General features: G+C 36.8%; 1 protein-coding gene across 1 annotated transcript in view; it reads left to right on the top strand.

Annotated features, from left to right (window-relative positions):
* LOC106709645 (serine/threonine-protein kinase 10) overlaps nt 1–18,894 on the top strand; it is a 42,913-nt gene that overhangs the window by 17,340 nt on the left and 6,679 nt on the right. The window contains exons 4-23 of the mRNA XM_045684879.1: nt 1,397–1,570; nt 2,041–2,239; nt 3,061–3,191; nt 3,985–4,164; nt 4,803–4,946; nt 7,299–7,380; nt 7,604–7,800; nt 7,986–8,306; nt 8,743–9,129; nt 9,585–9,734; nt 10,399–10,540; nt 11,022–11,131; nt 11,584–11,699; nt 12,333–12,476; nt 12,991–13,077; nt 13,771–13,873; nt 15,011–15,168; nt 15,649–15,877; nt 17,330–17,512; nt 18,426–18,580. Coding sequence (XP_045540835.1) covers nt 1,397–1,570; nt 2,041–2,239; nt 3,061–3,191; nt 3,985–4,164; nt 4,803–4,946; nt 7,299–7,380; nt 7,604–7,800; nt 7,986–8,306; nt 8,743–9,129; nt 9,585–9,734; nt 10,399–10,540; nt 11,022–11,131; nt 11,584–11,699; nt 12,333–12,476; nt 12,991–13,077; nt 13,771–13,873; nt 15,011–15,168; nt 15,649–15,877; nt 17,330–17,512; nt 18,426–18,580 — 3,392 coding nt within the window. The remainder of the gene's footprint in view (nt 1–1,396; nt 1,571–2,040; nt 2,240–3,060; nt 3,192–3,984; nt 4,165–4,802; nt 4,947–7,298; nt 7,381–7,603; nt 7,801–7,985; nt 8,307–8,742; nt 9,130–9,584; nt 9,735–10,398; nt 10,541–11,021; nt 11,132–11,583; nt 11,700–12,332; nt 12,477–12,990; nt 13,078–13,770; nt 13,874–15,010; nt 15,169–15,648; nt 15,878–17,329; nt 17,513–18,425; nt 18,581–18,894) is intronic.

The following is an 18,894-nucleotide window of genomic DNA, read 5'->3' as shown; positions in this document are numbered from 1 at the left end:
ATCGTCATCCCTCTGATCATCTTTGAACAAGGCAGAGATAACTATCGATGGGTCCTACATATAAGGACCAAAGTAATAAATTACTTACTTAATCCGCTGGCGCAGCACCCCAAAGTGGGTCTTGGCCTCCGACACAAGAGATCGCCAGAGTCGCCTGTCCTGTGCCTTCTCCTGCCAGTCCATCGCTTGTAGCTCCAGCAGGTCTAGCTCTACGGCGTCTCGCCAGCGGTATCTAGGCGGAAAGGAATAAATTGATGATTTTAATTTTTTTTTTATATTAAATGCTACCTCTTAGTTTAGTTAACAACATGCACTAAACACAAATACACATTTACAAGTGTAAATGTGTTTTTTGCCAAAATAAAAGGGTGTATGTGGCCTATTTTAATATATGAGTGAAACTTTGAGAGCCTCTCCTGTAAAGTAGTCATTTTGCCCATTGGCCTTTATTCGTAGGAGCCATCGATATGTTTTAAACGGAGATTTTGGTCTAAGAAAACCGTACAATTGTGAAATTCGACAGTTCCTAATTGTGTTACCGATTTTAATGTTTAAATTAACCAGATTAAAATTAATCTCCATCATTTTATACTTGACTTGCTGTACTTTTAGTGAAATTTAGCTAGTGGGCAATTTTTCAACTTTGACAACAGATGGCGTTAGTAGTATATTAAATGGCGATTACGAAAGTCTCAGCCGCGGTATTGACTCCAGCAAGCGCCTTTTCTTAAGGTGATCTTTCCAAAGGTTTAACGGGGAATGATGAATTCGGTTAATCACGCGGCTGCGTGAAGTCCGTCACCGAATGTTACGCATTTGGCGGGCCTAAACCATACTGACCCCTAGTTTTTGAAAGATCTTTTAAATTGTAGTTTGATGTTTTATTTGTCGCTAGAGATACCGTCTAACAAACTTCCATCCGCTCATCTTAACGTTCGCATGTTTTTTATATCAAAAGGTGGCAAACGGCCATCTGAATTCACCGAAATAGCGAGGCGACCGTTGCCCATAGACATCCACAAATGCAGATGCATTGCCTACTTTTAATCAACGGAGAAGGGGCGCACAGAAAGAGGATTTTTCCCCTTCCTATGCGTCCCTTTTCCGCCAAATTCACTTCCCCTTAAAGGAAAAGCAAAGAGTACTAGAATTAGGCCTCCGGCACCTAATACTGCTGGGATAGACAGACAAGTCTATATAAACCGGTGGGCTTAAGTCAAACAAAACTTTGACAGGTCACTAGAGCTTGCGATGTTAACGTCAATTTTTTTTTTAAAACTCTTTATAAACTTGCTGTAAAAGCATGCACAATTGTCTTGTAGAATTTAGAATTACAAATTCATATCGTAATAATTGCAGTTAGGCTCTACGATTATTATTTAACTTATATTACCAGGTGTATAAAGCCCAGCACAAGAGCACTGGTCAGCTCGCCGCTGCCAAGATGTGTGTGCTTGACAACGAAGATGACCTGGCAGACTTCACCGTGGAGATTGACATCCTCAGCGAATGTCGACATCCGAATGTTGTTGAGTTACATGAGGCCTATTTTATTGATAACAAGTTATGGGTGAGTATAAGTACATAGTCATAAAATTGACACACTTCCGAACTTAATTTACTAGCTGTCGCACGAGATTCCGTCCGTGCGGAATTAGAAAGAACGTAATAAGTAGCCTGTGTTTTCTTCCAGACTATGTTCTACATCTGTGACAAATTTCATCAAGATCTGTAGAGCAGTTTCAGAGATAACTTCAAACAATCATCCATCCATCCAAACATTCGCATTTATAATATTAGTGAGATTTAGAAATTTTGCTTTTCTATGATATTTTTAATCAATCTTAAAATTGAATTGATCCATAGATCACACCTGAGCTATCCTTTAGTGAGCAGATACATTTTACCCTACTAAATTAAGAAGTATATGTTTTTCTCGCGTATTTAAACGACAGTACTTGTTTTAATATACATTTCATCTGAATGTCATACAGTTCATTCGGTTTTTTTTTTATTTAACCTATCAATTGACAATTTCAGATGTTGCTAGAATACTGCGACGGTGGCGCCCTAGATTCAGTGATGGCGGAACTGGAGAAGGGTCTGAACGAGGCGCAGATAGCGTATGTGTGCCGCGAGATGTGCCGCGGTCTTCAGTTCCTGCACTCGAGACGTGTTATACATAGAGATTTGAAGGCGGGCAATGTTCTCGCTACTATGACGGGCGGTGTTAAATTAGGTCAGTGAGAAATAATCATTGGTGTTGCCAGGTAGGGCAATTGATCCTTCCTCCCCTTGAACTACTTATAATTCCTTTAGATCCACTTAAATAACTCAAAAACTACTTGTCAGTTTTTCTTCAGAAAGACTGTCTTAAAAATATTGTACTGAATCTTGGTTGTTCTCATTCCTTTATTTGTTGACTTTTTTAAATACTATCACTTATGCACTCTATCACTATTTTCATTTTCGTTTCACATTGTATAATTATTTTGTGTCCACTCACATTGGTTTATAACAGGGACCCCCAAACTATTTTGGACAAGTGACCCCCTTTTCCAAAATGAACTGTTACCTCAGACCCCCACATGACTAAATTGTCTACTTTTAAGATCAATTATTATTATTCATTTCGACTTAGGTCAATAGAAGACAGAGTGAGAATTAGCAATGCTTTAAGTTCAATATTGACCCCAGGGGGTCGATATCGAACCCTTTGGGAATCCAAGGTTTATAACCTAGTTTTTCTTGAACTTTCTTTATGTTATTTTTTTTTAACTTATGTAATGGTTTTAAAATGTATCGTGTACCTATTAGGATAAACTAGCTTTTACACGCGGCTCCGTCCGCGCGGAATAAAAAAAAAATGCACACAAGATAAAAAAGTTTCTATGTCTGTCTCCTAGTTTTAAGCTACCTCCCAATCAATTTTCAGCTAAATCAGTTCGACCTATCTTGAGTTATAAATAGTGTTACTAACACGACTTTGTTTTATATATATAAATAAATATTTTTTTTAATTCCAGTTAATAATTAAGATTTGATTTAATATTTTTCCAGCTGACTTCGGTGTGTCGGCAAAGAACAAGTCGACACTGCAGAAGCACGATACGTTCATTGGGACACCGTACTGGATGGCACCTGAAGTGGTACTCTGCGAGACCTTCAGAGATCATCCTTATGACTTCAAGGTTAGTATACATTTAGTTCATTACCAGGAGAAAAAGAAAACAATTAAGAAATACACTCGACAGCAAAAAAATGGAATCAATCGTGATTTTTTTATGTCATAAGATGGTAAATGTTGTATTGGCTATATGAATACGCCTAAATAGCGAAGCGAATGTTGATACGTTGCCTTATTTTAATCGACAGAGGAGAGGAAGTACAGAAAGAGAATGGATGACATTTTGAATTCTTAAAAAAACTAGCGATTAAGAGATTTTTCGGATTATTAAAGTTACGTTACTTGAGCTTTACAATTATATAAATAAATCTAATATTTTCTTGAAATACGACTCAAACATTTGTTATAAATGTTAATCAACATTCATTTCTTTGGCATTGAGTATATAATATCTCAACTATGTGGTTATTTTATTATTTACTCGACGATGTCAGGTAGTTTTAAATAAAATATTGAATGATGCGGGATGATTAAAATTACACAATAAATTTAATATAAAAAGACACAACTTAAAAAATGCGAACAAGATACAAAACAAAACGTCAAAACGAAAAGATGTCAAAAAGAAATCTATATATATAAAAGAAAGTCGTGTTAGTTACACTATCGGTCGAACTGATTTAGTTGAAAATTGATGGGGAGGTAGCTTAGAACTAGGAGACGGACATAGAAACTTTTTTATCTTGTGTGCATTTTTTTTTATTACGCGCGGACGGAGTCGCGAGTAAAAGCTAGTGTTTTATAAAAATGTCCAAAAAGCCTTAAGCAATAATGTCTTAAATATTTTCTATCCGCAGGTGGACATCTGGTCGTTGGGCATAACGCTGATAGAGTTTGCTCAGATGGAGCCACCGAACCATGAGATGACACCCATGAGAGTTCTACTCAAGATACAGAAGAGTGACCCTCCAGCGCTCGATCAGCCCTCGCGCTGGTCTAAACCCTTCAATGACTTCATCGCTAAGGCTCTAGTCAAGGTATGTATCAAATATATACAACTAGCTTTTGCCGGACACTTTGTTTTTTTTTATATCATAAGGTGGCAAACGAACAAACGGCCACCTGAATTCGCCAAAATAGCGAGGCGACCGTTGCCCATAGACATCCGCAAATGCAGATGCGTTGCCTACCTTTAATTAACGGAGAAGGGGAGGAACGGAAAGAGAATATTTTCCCTTCCTTTGCGTCCCCTCTTCCGCCAAATCCACTTGGCATCCAAAAAGCGTGGAAAGGGAAAGAGGACAAAAATTAGTCCTCCATTACCACACTCATCAAACTGTAGTTGGAATTACTTCCACTTGACGTCTGTCTTCTGTGTGGTCGTGGTATTTCACTGAGCGAGGACAATTCGTGCACCCAACAAATATTGTTGTTGCGGAATCTACCACTGTTGTCTTTGCAGAATTAAAAAAAATGATGAAAAGTATCTCAGGTGTTATTTGAATCTAGGTTCTATATATAGATCTAGGTTTTATCTATGGTTGTGTTCTTTCAGACTATGTTCTACATTTGTGCCAAATTTCTTAAGATTCTTTGAGCGGTTCTGGAGATACTTTCTAATAAACATTCATCCATACATTCCCATTCGTAAAATTTATTACTATTTCTTTTCCAGGACCCAGAAAAAAGGCCTACATCCAGCGAACTACTGAAGCACGAGTTCGTCAGCGGCGAACTGGACTCTAAACCTCTGAGGGACCTGCTGCTGGAGTACAGAGCTGAAGTAGTCGAGGAGGAGCTGCTGGATGATGATTCTGAGGTCAGTAGACCGAAAGACCGAGTAGACCACTTGTCTTTTGTAGCTGGATACATTATTAACAAAGAAACCATTTGAATGGTTACAAAAAGAATGACTAATGTCAGTAGACTAAAATACCAATAGACTAGTAGACTATTTGCCATTTGCAGCTGGATTTATTTAAAGTAAAAAGAATGAATCTGGATGCTAATAAAAGGATTTATTTATCAATAGACTAGTAGACCAGAAGACCATTTCTTTTGTAGCTAGATATATTAATAGTACAGATAATGTATATGAATGGATTGTATGAAAGAATGTATGACTTTTTGATGGCTTGAAATCGAATTTAACAACTAACAGTCTTAATTTTTTATTATTTATTTATTTAAAATGTCTTAAATTTTAACAATAATATGTTTATTTTATTATATGTTACTAAAAATTCCTGTTTGTGAATTAAAAAAAATTAAAATATATCTTAATATGACTAAAGCTTTATATTATATAGCTATATAATAAAATCTTATGTACAATTAAGTATATAACACGTGTTGTATCCCCTCACGCTTGCTATAGAACAAAAGGAAAGGTAGAACAAAAAACAAGGAGCAGTATCAAAGAATTGGTTAGTATATATTGTTGATGGTTTTAATGTAGAGAGAAAAAAAAATAAGATTTTAAGTTTTTTTTTTTATGGAAAAAAAAAGATGAATTGTAGGTAAAGCAATTGTGAAATGGCATCATCATCAGCTCACTATACATCCCCACTCTCATGCTCGGAGTCTATCCTAAATTAGATGTGACTATGTCATAGTCAACTATAGTCAAGTGCGAGTTGACTTCACACATATCATTGAATTTCTTCTCAGATATGTGCAGCATCACTGATGTTTTCCTTCACAGTAAGAATGTCGGATAAATGTACATATGTAAATCGAAAGACACATGTACACAATGTACACAAAAGTACATGGCGGGATTCGAACCCAGGACCTGCAGATTTCAAGTCAAGTGCTTAACCCCTGAGCCATCGACGATTTTGTACTGAAAAATTAGGGCCCTATGTATAATGGCCAAAGTAATAAATTGATGATTTTTTTTAATTTATTAATTTTTAATTTTAATTTCCTATATGGTTGAAACTTAGAGAGTCTCTCCTGTAAAATTGTCAATTTGCACATAGACCCTTATTTTTTTTATTGTACAAAAAAACAATTTATAATCGACAGCAGTACAAAAACCCACAGGGTTTAAATGTATCACTGGTCGTTTAGTTTATACAATCAACAAATTAACAATATAACAGACGTCCGTTACTTCATTTCAATAATTTTATTGAGAAAGATCAAACTATTTTCAAATCATAAAAACCGTTTGATTGAAAATTGTATGAAAAAATAAATTATTGTATTTGTAGGAGCTATCCATACCATATATGAAAAACGCTGTACATTATAAAAACATATATCTATCTGTTTTTCTCTATAAGTAAGAAATGGATGGACTATATGTTTGATACGTCAGTTAGGAATGTTGTAGAAGGGCGTACGTTAATTGTGTTTGTGTATGGCTTACATTGCATGCGAATCTGACGGCCAGCCGCGAGAGCCTCCGCCCTCCTCGAAGGTATAACAAAATAAACTCTATTCAATTAGTGATTAGGTTAATTTTTGTTTGATATGTCGGAGTTAATTTTTTTTTTGTTGATCATTTATTTCCCTTTAATTTTTTTTTTATTATCTTGAATATAATTAAAAAGCGATAGTCGGATTTTTGTTTGTTTGAATTATTAAAAAAAAATGTCTCTCGATTATTAGATTGTGTCTAGTACTTATATCAAGACTAAAAAATAAAAAAAATGTTCTAATTTAGTACATTGAATTAGAAATTACGTTATACGATATCGTTGTAATGGGGTAAGGTTTTAGTATTACTAATTCTAGTATAGTTAAATCACGAATATCACTATTTTATATTAATTTGAATTTCCTACAACTTCAAAGTTTTACATTTTGCAGAAAATACGTTCCCCGAACACGTTATGTGCTTTTTATTATGTAATTTATTTTTATTTTATTAAGTGTAAAAATTTTATTTTTCTGCTTAATTTATTTAAATTTAAAGCATGTTTATATTTATTTATAAATGCATCAAAAGTATATATTTTTTTAAGATTTACTTTTCTTTGACTAACTTGGTGTCTTTTGAGGATAGTGTACCAGACATTTGAATTGGCACGTCTGAAATATGAATACTCTTTAAACCGACGTGCCAACTCAAGTGAACAGAATGTATAGTAGTTGAAGTTTAATTTTTTTTTCATTATTTCTTCTATTTTTGGTGTTTAATTTATGTATGTATGTATTTCAGGAGCACCGCAGCTCCCAGATGCACATGGAGATAGAAGATGACTCGACGTCTGTACGGTCGGGCGAGACGCCGGACATCAAGAGTGAGTTTTATTATGTTATATTGAGGAGTGGAAGCCACGCCGCGGTAAAGACGCGCCGTATACGCGTTGATGACGAGTGTAAAAAATGATGTCTGTACAATATTAGTAATATATTTTGATCATTTTTTACTTTAACTGCAATAAATCGATTTAAAGTTTCAGAAAAAATATTTAATATAGTTATTTAATTCGATGTATATTTAATATGTTAATTTGTGATTAGTGTCGGAGGAGACATCGGCGGGTACTCCGTCACCGCCTGGTGCTTCGCGTGCCTCCCGCCCCGCCACCCCGCAGCCCGCGGCCACGCCCCCCGCCCCGCCCACTGCCGCCGCCGTCACCGCCCCCGCCCCCGCCCCCGCGCCCGCCCCCAAGCGCCCGCACGACGACGACCACCAGCACGCTGACAGGAAAGCACCAGTAAGTATTTTGTTATAGTATTCAAAGCTAAGAAAAAACAGTTATTATTTAAATTTTTCGCTTATATATATGATGACTTTTGCTACATTTTTAAGTTTATTTTTGCCATGACGTCTTTCATTTATAAAAAACACTAACATTATATGAATCTTGATAAATATTAAACTCTGAAATCTTTCTCAAAGGCCCCCAAAAAGGAGAAAGGCCCAGCGCCGCCGCCCCCCGCGTCGCCGCCAACACAACCTGCCTTACCCCCTACGCCCCCTGCGCCCCCTACGCCCGTCACACCCGTTGCTCCTGTCACCCCCATTTCCACACCCAGCACGCCGACAGCAACAACCCCAACGACGCAACCTTCGTTACCATCAGCGCAAGCTTCACCCACGTCGCCTACGTCACCGGCCACGCCCACATCTACAGACAGCCCCGCCCCCCGCACGCCCAAGAAGCAGCCCGCCCCGCCCCCGCCCGCAGCCGCCCTCGCTGGAAGACATATTGTAGATCAGGTACCACACCCTAAGGGTTTTACTTTGTATATATTAAATGGCAACGAATTTTAAACATTTTAGGAAATGTTTTAGAAATTTAAATCATTATTACAATAGTTAAGTAAGTTTAAATAAGGAAAGCTAACGGACCGGTAAAGTTCCGTCTTTAAATTGATATTTTTTTATATTATTAGGTGGCAAAAGTGCAAGTGGCTATTTGATTCATACATCCATCCATCCATTAGTAAGATTGCGCGGATGTTTTACGTTATTTTTTTATCGAAAATCACAAGTTTGTGTATTTGGTTTTTACTTCACGAATTGACTGACTTTTTTTCACACATCAAGACAACTATTGTCAATGTCTGTTTCCTTTTTTTTTTTTTTCATCAAGGAGTTTCTATATCTATCAACTAACGACACACATAAATTACTATAATGTTTAATTTAACAGGTATGCAGAGAAGCTGAAAAAGTGGTTGAACAAAAAACCGATAAAACATCAGAGAAATTACACATCAGCGATATAAAACCAAAGCAAGATAATAGACTGAATAAATCAACAGAAGAGAAGATAAATACAGAAGTGAGAGTGACAGAGAGAGATAAAGAACGATCTAAATCAACTTCCACAGACTTAGATAGAGTAGTAGAGACGAGTAGAGTTACCGCAGAAGTTAATAGGATAGAAAGAGAGAACAGATCGAGGTCTGTGGATGATAAGGACAGAGTTAGTATAGAAGTGATAAGAGCTGGACGATTGGAGAAGAAGGAATATTCTAGGTCTAGTTCTGTGGAAGAAGATAGAGTGCAAAATGCTGTCGAAATAAGGCCAGTCACTGTGAGTGTATTGCTTTTATCCAAATCACATATTACGCTAACATTCTAACATTTTATAATACTAGTTTTTGTCCACAACTCCGTCCGTGCGGAATTAAAAAAAACTTAATAAGTAGTCTATGTGTTCTTCCAGATTATGTTCTACATCTGTGCTAAATTTCATTAAGATCTGTTGAGATTTTCTTGAGACACCTTCAAACTAACTTCCATTTATCCATCCATCCATCTAAAATTTCGCATTTGTAATATTATTAGTAATATTTCCATAACATTGAATTAAAAAAAAAAAACTTAGTAGCCTTTATGTTCTTTCAGACTATATTCTACATCTGTGACAAATTTCATCAAGATCTGTTGAGACGTTCCGGAGAATACTTCTAACATCCATCCATACATCTAAACATTCGCATTTATAATATTAGTAAGATGGACATATGTTTTTTTTTTTAACTTCAGCCACCATCATCCCGGTCCAGTGACATCAGGGCAGCAGTAGCAGCGGTGACAGTGGTGGCTGTCAGCGCTGAGCCCAACTCCCTGGCTGCATCACCAGCAGGACTGGTCACCGTCACCACAACACATCCACCTGTGTTGAATACTTTGACGGTAATACATTCATGTTGAAAGAAATTATAAAAAATATTGTACGGGGATTTGTTTGTCTCATTCTAAATGACAAGTGTTGTTCTGGTTCCAGCTTATATCTAAGTTAACTTCAACTGTATTAATACAAATATACAGTTATACATGTTTTAACACTTTGACAGCCGATGTATTATTGACCTCAATGTGGTTATTTGTCAAAAATCTAAAGTCATGGTATAAAATGGTTGATGTATGTTTAAGTTAAAATGTATTTGAAACACTGTCTAAGTTTTTATGGTCATCATCAGGTCACTACATCCCCACTCTCTGTGCTCGGAGTCTACCCTAAGTTAGATGTGACTGTGTCATAGTCAACTATAGCCCAGTGCGAGTTGACTTCACACATATCATTGAATTTCTTCTCAGATATGTGCAGCATCACTGATGTTTTATTCAATGTAAGAATTTCAGATAAATGTACATATGTAAATTGAAAAACATGGCAGGATTCGATCCTAGAACCTGCAGATTACAAGTAAAGTTAACCTCTGAGTCACCGACGTTTTTTAAATTATGGTCTCACTTAAAAATAATAGCCCTCTGAGTGTCATTGAAGTACAGTTTATCCAGTTTTTTTCAACAAATAGTGTTAAAGATTACTCATTTCTGATTTATCTCCTTCCAGCTGCCTCCCAACGCAGTAACAATATCAACTACACCACCGATAGCTGATGAAGTTGTGATAGTGGGAGCTGGTTCATCATCAGATGATGATTGCTTCGCACCCTCATCACTGGACTCACTCGACTGTGCCAATTCTTGTAGTGGTGAGTTTCATCTTGTAAATAATTTTTTTTTTTGTAAATAAATAAAATTTGTAACGTCCTTAAAAAAGGGTTAAGCACTTGACTTGCAATCTGCAGGTCCTGGGTTCGAATCCCGACATGTACCAATGTGTTTTTCTATTTTCGATTTACATATGTATATTTATCCGACATTCTTACAGTGAAGGAAAACATAAGTGATGCTGCACATATCTGAGAAGAAATTCAATGATATGTGTGAAGTCAACTCGCACTTGACTATAGTTGACTATGACCTAGTCACATCTAACTTAGTGTAGACTCCGAGCACAGAGAGTGGGGATGTATAGTGACCTGATGATGATGATGTTTTCTGAGATCAAAATATCTATAAATCTATATCTATAATCGTCATCCCTCTCATTATTTGATGATGATTTTCTTATCGATACAAAAATGATTTGAATTATGTATTTCATTCATATAACTATGTGTTATTTAACAGAGAAGAGTCGTGGTCGTCGTCTGGACAGCAGCGAGGTGCTGATCCTGAGCCCCGGAGCTGCAGCTGACTCGGGAGTCTTTGATGACAGTGTTGCCAACGGACTCAATCTGGTATGTCACATATTATTAAGTAGTGAAAATAATATTTACTTATAAGAAGAAGATGGGAAAGGGAATATTTGTCGGGGAAGGGAATTTAAAGGAAAGAAAAATATGTCTTTGTCCATCTTTAAAGTTTTTGGAACGAAGTTCCTTATCGCGCGTTGTGAAAGGGGGCTAGACGGAAAAAATTCTTACGAAAAGTTGTCACGACACTTTTTTGCTATATCACCATGGCAACGACGTGACAATATATAACGAAAATTCATTGAAATAAAATGTACTTCTTGTGAAGACTTAAGTTTTTTATTCATAGAATAAACATTGGTTCCTTCACTAATTAATTGAAAGGAACTTCGTTCCATCCGGGTGTCCCAACACACCTCTCAAGTTTTTTTTGCACATGTGTATGGAAGGTTATAACTTTTAGCGTTTTTTTTTATTTGTGTATGTATATGTTCCAGGATACATCTCACGTGTCTGTGGTGACTGTGGGCGCGGAGGAGGTGCGCGTGCGCGACTCCGCAGCTACACACATTGCGCTCGCGCCCACGCGCCTTTCTCCTGACAGCTTTGACAGGTAATGTGACATAGATAACATCGTAGTCACGGGGTATATGATACTATAGGATATGAAAGCTTCTTAACATATACAATGGAACCCGATATTTTGAAGTAACAAAATGTTCAACATATCACTAGCTCTCGCACGCGATTTCGTCAGCTTTAAATGAAAAATAAGATTAGTAACTTATGTGTTCTTCCAATTTATATTCTACATCTTTGCCAAATTTCATCGATATTTGTTTAACTGTTCCGGAGATACCTTCTAACAATCCAAATATTCGAATTTATAATATTAGTAAAATTACAGTATCTAACTTGAAAAATTTATATTAATCATATCAGCTCACTATACATCCCCACTGAGGATCTCTGAGTACCCTGAGTTAGGTATGACTAGGTCATAGCCCAGTGCGGGTTGACTTCACACATATCTTTAATTTCTTCTCAAATATGTGCAGCATCATGATGTATGATGATGATAAATGTACCTACGTAAATCGAGAATCGAAAAACACATTTTTACACGACGGGATTCGAACCCAGTACCTGCAGATTGCAAGTCAAATGTTTAACCCTTGAACCGCCGTTGCATTAAGAGGCATCCTAATTCATACACAAAATGTGCAATTATAAATTTTTCAATCAGCAGAAGATCACAATCTGACAGCGGATCTGTTGCGTCGGCGTCTTCACGTCGCGGTGCTGACGCTGACTCGTTGGCTACAACCACCTCGCATGACTCCGCACCTCACACATTGCCATCTGACACACAATTAAATGGCGGCACAAGGTTAGCATTTAGCATTCTTTAATGATTCTTCCTAATGGGGAATTAGAAAAAAAATAGACTATGTTACTCTTGTGTATATCAGCTACTTTCCAGTGAAAGTCCTGTTAAAATCGGTCCAGTAGTTTTGGAGATTATATGTAACAAACGCGAACTTGCGGAACTTTCTCTTCGATATCACAGACACTCCAATTTTATTGATTGATTGAATGATGTATGAAAAAAATGTATGGATGCGTCAAGTGAAATAATCTTATTTTTGTACGAACGTTTTAGTAGTGAAATTTGACTCATTAAATTCTAATTTATATTTATATAAAACTAGCTGTCGCCCACGATTAGGTACGCGCGAAATTTAAAAAAAAAAACGGAATTAAGAACCCTGTGTTATTCTAGACTATATTCTATGTCAAAATTCATCTATATTCTTAGAGCCTTTCTACAGATACTTTCTAACAAACATCCATACATCCATCCATATAAACATACGCATTTATGAGTAAATTGTGTATTTCAGAGTGAACACAGACAATCAAGATCTAGATAACGGTGAGCAGGTTGTATTGAGGCGGAATAGACAGGACCCGTCTAATCGTATTCAAAGGTAATATATTTATTAATTAATTTGTACTAATGTAATCCAGTCTAATTTTGGTCTATATTTATTTTAGAAAATTATACTTAAAATTACAAATTTCAGCAAATCATCATCATCTCCTTGACCGCACCAGGATTCCGTCCTCCAAATCAAGTTTTCCATCATCTCCATTGTCACCCTGTTCTTGATCATGTCACCTTTCACACAATTCATCTCTTCCTATGTCTACCTCTACCTGTGTACCTCCACACTCATACTTAACATTTTCTTTGTCACATGAGATTCTTCCCTCCTCATAACATGTCCATACCACGATAATATTCTTCTTCTTGAGGTGCCTCTCCGACTAGCGAAGGTTGGCGGTCAGTTCTCCATATTTCTGTTTATTCCTTGCGAGGCGAAACAGTTGGGCGGCACTCGCAATTCCAGTCCACTCTCTGATGTTGCGCAACCACGATTTCTTCCGACGGCCAACACTCCTTTTGCCGGCAACTTTTCCCATCAAGATGAGTTGGAGGAGACCATATTTGTCGTGCCTGAGCACGTGTCCGAGATAGACGATAACATTATACTTGTCAATTTTTCTACTACCCGTGCTACTTTCAGACTTCCTCTAATATACTCATTTCATTTTATTTAGCAATTATCTTATATAAAAAAATAAAACATGAAATAATTTTTATTAAATTAAAATTTCAGATCTAAAGAAGACATACATATAGCAAATTTGAAGAAGAAAACTCGCAAGAGAACGAGAAAGTTTGAAATAGACGGTGTCATTGTTACCACCACTACATCTAAGGTATGGTGACAAAGTTAACACCTTCACTGCGGAACCGCGATAATTTCGTTATTCGTATTCAATATGTATGAGAAACGGAACATTAAGGAAACTGTCTGTTCTAACATATAGATTTCATTATAATTCTGTCTCTTTTTGTCTCTTTGCTCCAACGCTGACATTTTATTGCGGCGCCATTTTATTTCCGCATCTGTTTGTGACAGACGACAAAAATAAAAGTGGAACTACATTTTTTTTTTTTTTTCATAATATAGAATTGATTTTGGAGAAATGATTTCATCTAATGTCCATACATTTGGTTGGAGCGGAATTTATCTAGAAGTATTTCTAAGGGGTTTTTCCAAACTATGTTTTAAATCTGTGTCAAATTTCATCAAGATCTGTTCTAGAGACACCTTCAAACATACATACATTCATTTGTTCATCTAAATTTTTGCATTTATATATATTAGTAAGATTTTGCATCTAGTTGAGTGTGTGAAAAAATTTTTTTTTCTTTGAAAAAAGGAAAGATCATCTATAAGTTTTATAGCAAAACAATTTTTATTTTTTTATTTTTCGCAATAATTAATAAGTTATATCAAAATCAAAATTAATTTTTGAATTCAGTACCGAAGACGCGCCGAACAAATCCGAACGCGTGTGACGTCATACTGTTATTTTTTACTCGTATTAGTATACAGAGATGATAAGTACTACAGTGCTTTGAGCTTTGTTTTATTTCATTTACAATGTTTTTGTCAACTTGACAGCTGACGTATAATAACTGTAATCGATGCATTTGGGTATATTCCGATATGCACTGCGAGCACTGCACAGTGCTATCACTGTAGAAAAATTCGTTCCGTTATGGACTGCCAGTATACTGAATTGACGTCACACTGTACAATGGTCGCAGTGCATATCGGAACATATCCATTATGAATTTGCTAAACATTATGACGTCACAAGTATTGTGGCTATCGTTCACATTCACGTGACTAAATTTTAATTTAAAATCGCCTGTTATTAATTGAAAAAAAAAATATTTTTCATTTTTCACGTTACACATCGATAAAATTAATAATTAAGTTTTAAAATATATATAAAAATTAATATTAATTTTTTTTTCACACTCCCAATTGTACATGTTTGTAGGTGATATGGGGTGACGAGGAGAGCGGGCGCACTTGGGACGACCACGCGCTGCGCAAACAGGAGCTGCGAGAGATCAAAATGCTGCAGAAACAGGAACAGAAGCAGTTCCAGGACCTCAACGCCAAGGAGCACCAGCTCAGGGAGCAGCAGGATAAGAGGTAATAACGCTTACTAGGTTTTGTTCTTTGTACAAGTGACTGTTAAATTTTCATTACATACATTAGTAATTAGTAATTTTTTTAATTTTTTTTTGTATTTTTCTCACTTATCTAGATTGGACTGTATTTGTTCATTAAAAAAAAATCAAGTAGTTCTAACAATGCAGTTAACAGACATAAAAACGAATGGTTAAAAAAATCCTTTTCTTTAAAAAACAAATACATTATGTTTAATATCAGGTGTTACGTAGAATTACGAATACATACGAAACTAGCTTTTACCCGCGACTCCGTCCGCGCGGAATAAATTAAAAAGTTCCTATGTCCGTCTCCTAGTTCTAAACTACCTCCCTATCAATTTTCAGCTAAATCAGTTCGACCGTTGTTGAGTTATAAATAGTGTAACTAACACGACATTCTTTTATATATATAGATATCTTCAACATTGCTATAGAAAATAACTAAATCAATATCTTATAGATTCGAAGCAGAACTAGGCAGTCTAGCTCGAGCTCATGAAGCAGAACTAGAAGCACTAGCGCGCAGTCAACGTGCTGCCGCTGAGCGCGCTGAGCAGCAATTGGAAGCAGAACTGCGCCAGCAGGCGAAGCGACTGCGCGCTGAGCACGAGAGAGATCTGCGCCACTTTAGAGATACGTTGAAACAGGAGCTCAGGCTTTTGAAGCAGGAGGTGGAGTTAGTTGCTAAGGTAAGATGCAATGACGTCATAGATGGGAAAAATATACTAAAAGTTACGTATTTGAAATCAGACCTTTAAAAAAAAAACAAAAAAACGGGACCCATCTGCAAGCACTTCCTTTCGATTAAAATATTTTTATCAAAATCGGACCACCAGAGGACGAAGTTTCGAGGTAACACACATAAAAAAAAATACAGTCGAATTGATAACCTCCTTCTTTTTGAAGTCGACTAAAAAGATAAAGTTAAGAATGTGTATATTAAAGGAAGTTTGAAAATAGCGCCAGTTATCTAGAAATTGAGGAGCAGAAGGTTAGCGTGGTTTGGACATGATATATAGAGGGATGATGATCATATAAACAAAAAAGTAATGAGATTGAATGTGGATGTATATAGAGGAAGACCAAAGAAAGTATGTATGGATTGTGTGAAAGAGGATATTCGTAAGAAGGTGGTAAATTCAGATATGACAGCTGATAGAGATGTATGGAGGAGTACATACTGTGCCGACACTACATAGGGATAAGGGCTGGTTGATAATGATGATTTGAAATCAGACCTTTCTCTATTGTGATCCAGACAGAAAAACTTAATCTCTCGGTGTGTGTGAGATCTATTGAGTGAGATGTCAAGAGAATCTTTTGATGCTCTCAATTCAATCGATTGCGTATCTAATCAAAGTGATATGATCTGAACATGATGTAGTCTACTTATATCCCAAGATCTGAAAAGATTGACATTGGTAGACCACGAGCAATAACATCAACACAAATGTGCCGACTGAAATACTACGATCACACAGAAATTCAGATGACCACATGCCATCTTATTATATAAATAAATAAGAAAGTTTAAAATATATATAATAATGTAATATAGTATGTAAGAATTTATATACATATGTTGAACAGTATATATGTGTTAATAACGACTTGTACACACATATAGTTATTGCCCAGTAAACATCCTCTCTTTATGTTATGGTCAACTGTAAGAGAACTCTTTTAGAGTTAAGCTCACTATAAATATATATTTTTTATATCAAAAGGTGGCAAACAAACAAATTGCCTCCTGAATTCGCCGAAATAGCGAGGCGACCGTTGCCCATAGACATCCGCAAATGCAGATACATTGTCTACCTTTAATCAACGGAGAAGGGGACGCACAGAAAGGGGATATTTCTATGCGTCTCCTCTTCCGCTAAATCCAATTTCTAATAAGAAAAGGGTGGGAAGGGAAAGAGGACTAAAATTAATCCTCCGACACCACACTCATCAGACTGTAGTTGTAATTACTTCCACTTCACTCCTGTCTTCTGTGAGGTCGTGGTATTTCACTGAGCGAGGACAATTCGTGCACCCAACAAATATTGTTGTTGCGGGATCTATCACTGTTAAAATAAAATAAATATACACATGAAATTCAGTAATAATACATCTTTATAAAGTCTGTTGTACCACAGGAGAGGAGAAAGGAGGCATACAGACAGAGACGAGCCCGGCTAGACGCGGAGCATGCGGAGCGAGAACGCGCCTTTGTCGCGGCGCTCGCTGACTCCGCGGACGGTGTACTGCGTCGTGTTCACGAACACCACAGGGAGAGGCAGGCGCTCGCTGACAGGCAATATCTGCAGCAGCGGCAACAGGTATATACATCTTAATAGTATTTGGATGGATGGATGTTTGAAGGTTATCTCCAGAACGACTCAAAACACCTTGTTATTTGGCATAGATGTAGAACATAGTCTGGAATAGGCTTATTTAGTTTTTTTATATCCGCGTAGATGAAGTCGCGGGCAAAAACTAGTGCTGTTGTAATCCCTACTCTCTGTGCTCGGAGTCTACACTAAGTTAGATATGACTATGTCATAGTCAACTATAGTCAAGTGCGCGTTGGTTGACTTCACACATATCATTGAATTTCTTCTCAGATATGTGCAGCATCACTGATTTATTCCTTCACTATAAGAACATCGGATAAATGTACATATGTAAATAGAAAAACACATTGGTACATGGCGGGATTCGAACTCAGGACCTGCAGATTACAAATCAAATGATTTACCCCATAGCCACTTACGTTTTTATTTTAATATTACAAGGTGGCAAACGAGTAAGTGGCCACATGAATTCGCCGAAATGGCGATGCGACCGATGCCCATAGACATTCGCATTTGCAGATGCGTTGTCTACCCTCAATCGACGAAGGAGACGCACAAAAAGAGTACATTTAACCTTCCTATGTATCTCCTCCATCAAATCCACATCCCCTTCCCATCCTATCCTTTTAAGAAAAGGGTGGGAAGGGAAAGAGGACTAAGATTAGGCCGCTTTCTTGTCATTGTAAATGATCTTAATAAAATCTATATATATAAAAGAAAGTCGTGTTAGTTACTCTATTTATAACTCAAGAACGGCTGAATCGATTTGATTGAAAATTGGTGGGCAGGTAGCTTAGAACCAGGAAACGGACATAGGAACTTTTTTATCTTGTGTGCATTTTTTTTTATTCTGCGCGGACGGAGTCGCGGGTAAAAGCTAGTAATTTTATATTTCCAGATAATGCGTACCAGAGAAGCAGCACTTTGGGAGTTGGAAGAGAAGCAGATCCACGAAAGACATCAGTTGGCAAAGAGACAACTCAAAGATGAATTTCTGCTGCGACGACATCAGATGCTGGTCAGACATGATAAGGAGCTGGAGCAGATTAAGAGGTTATTGTTACTTGTTTTATTGTTTTTATTTTATTTTAACAATAGGCAACAAATTTTGATTATATAGTCTAACCGGGATAAGCGAGAGTTTGAAGGATTGCGATATTTTTCTCGCTTATGGAAGTTTCTCTCTAACCAAAATTTCTCGCTTATGGAGGTTTCTAACCGTAGTTTCTCGCTTATAGAGGTTTCTCTCTAACTAAAGTTACTCGCTTTTGGAGGTATCTCTCTAACTGAAGTTTCTCGCTTTTGGAGGTATCTCTCTAACTGAAGTTTCTCGCTTTTGGAGGTATCTCTCTAACTGAAGTTTCTCG

This window comes from Papilio machaon, chromosome 28 (genome assembly GCF_912999745.1).
Source record: "Papilio machaon chromosome 28, ilPapMach1.1, whole genome shotgun sequence".
NCBI lineage: Eukaryota > Metazoa > Arthropoda > Insecta > Lepidoptera > Papilionidae > Papilio > Papilio machaon.
This window is presented reverse-complemented; position numbering and strand designations above follow the sequence as displayed.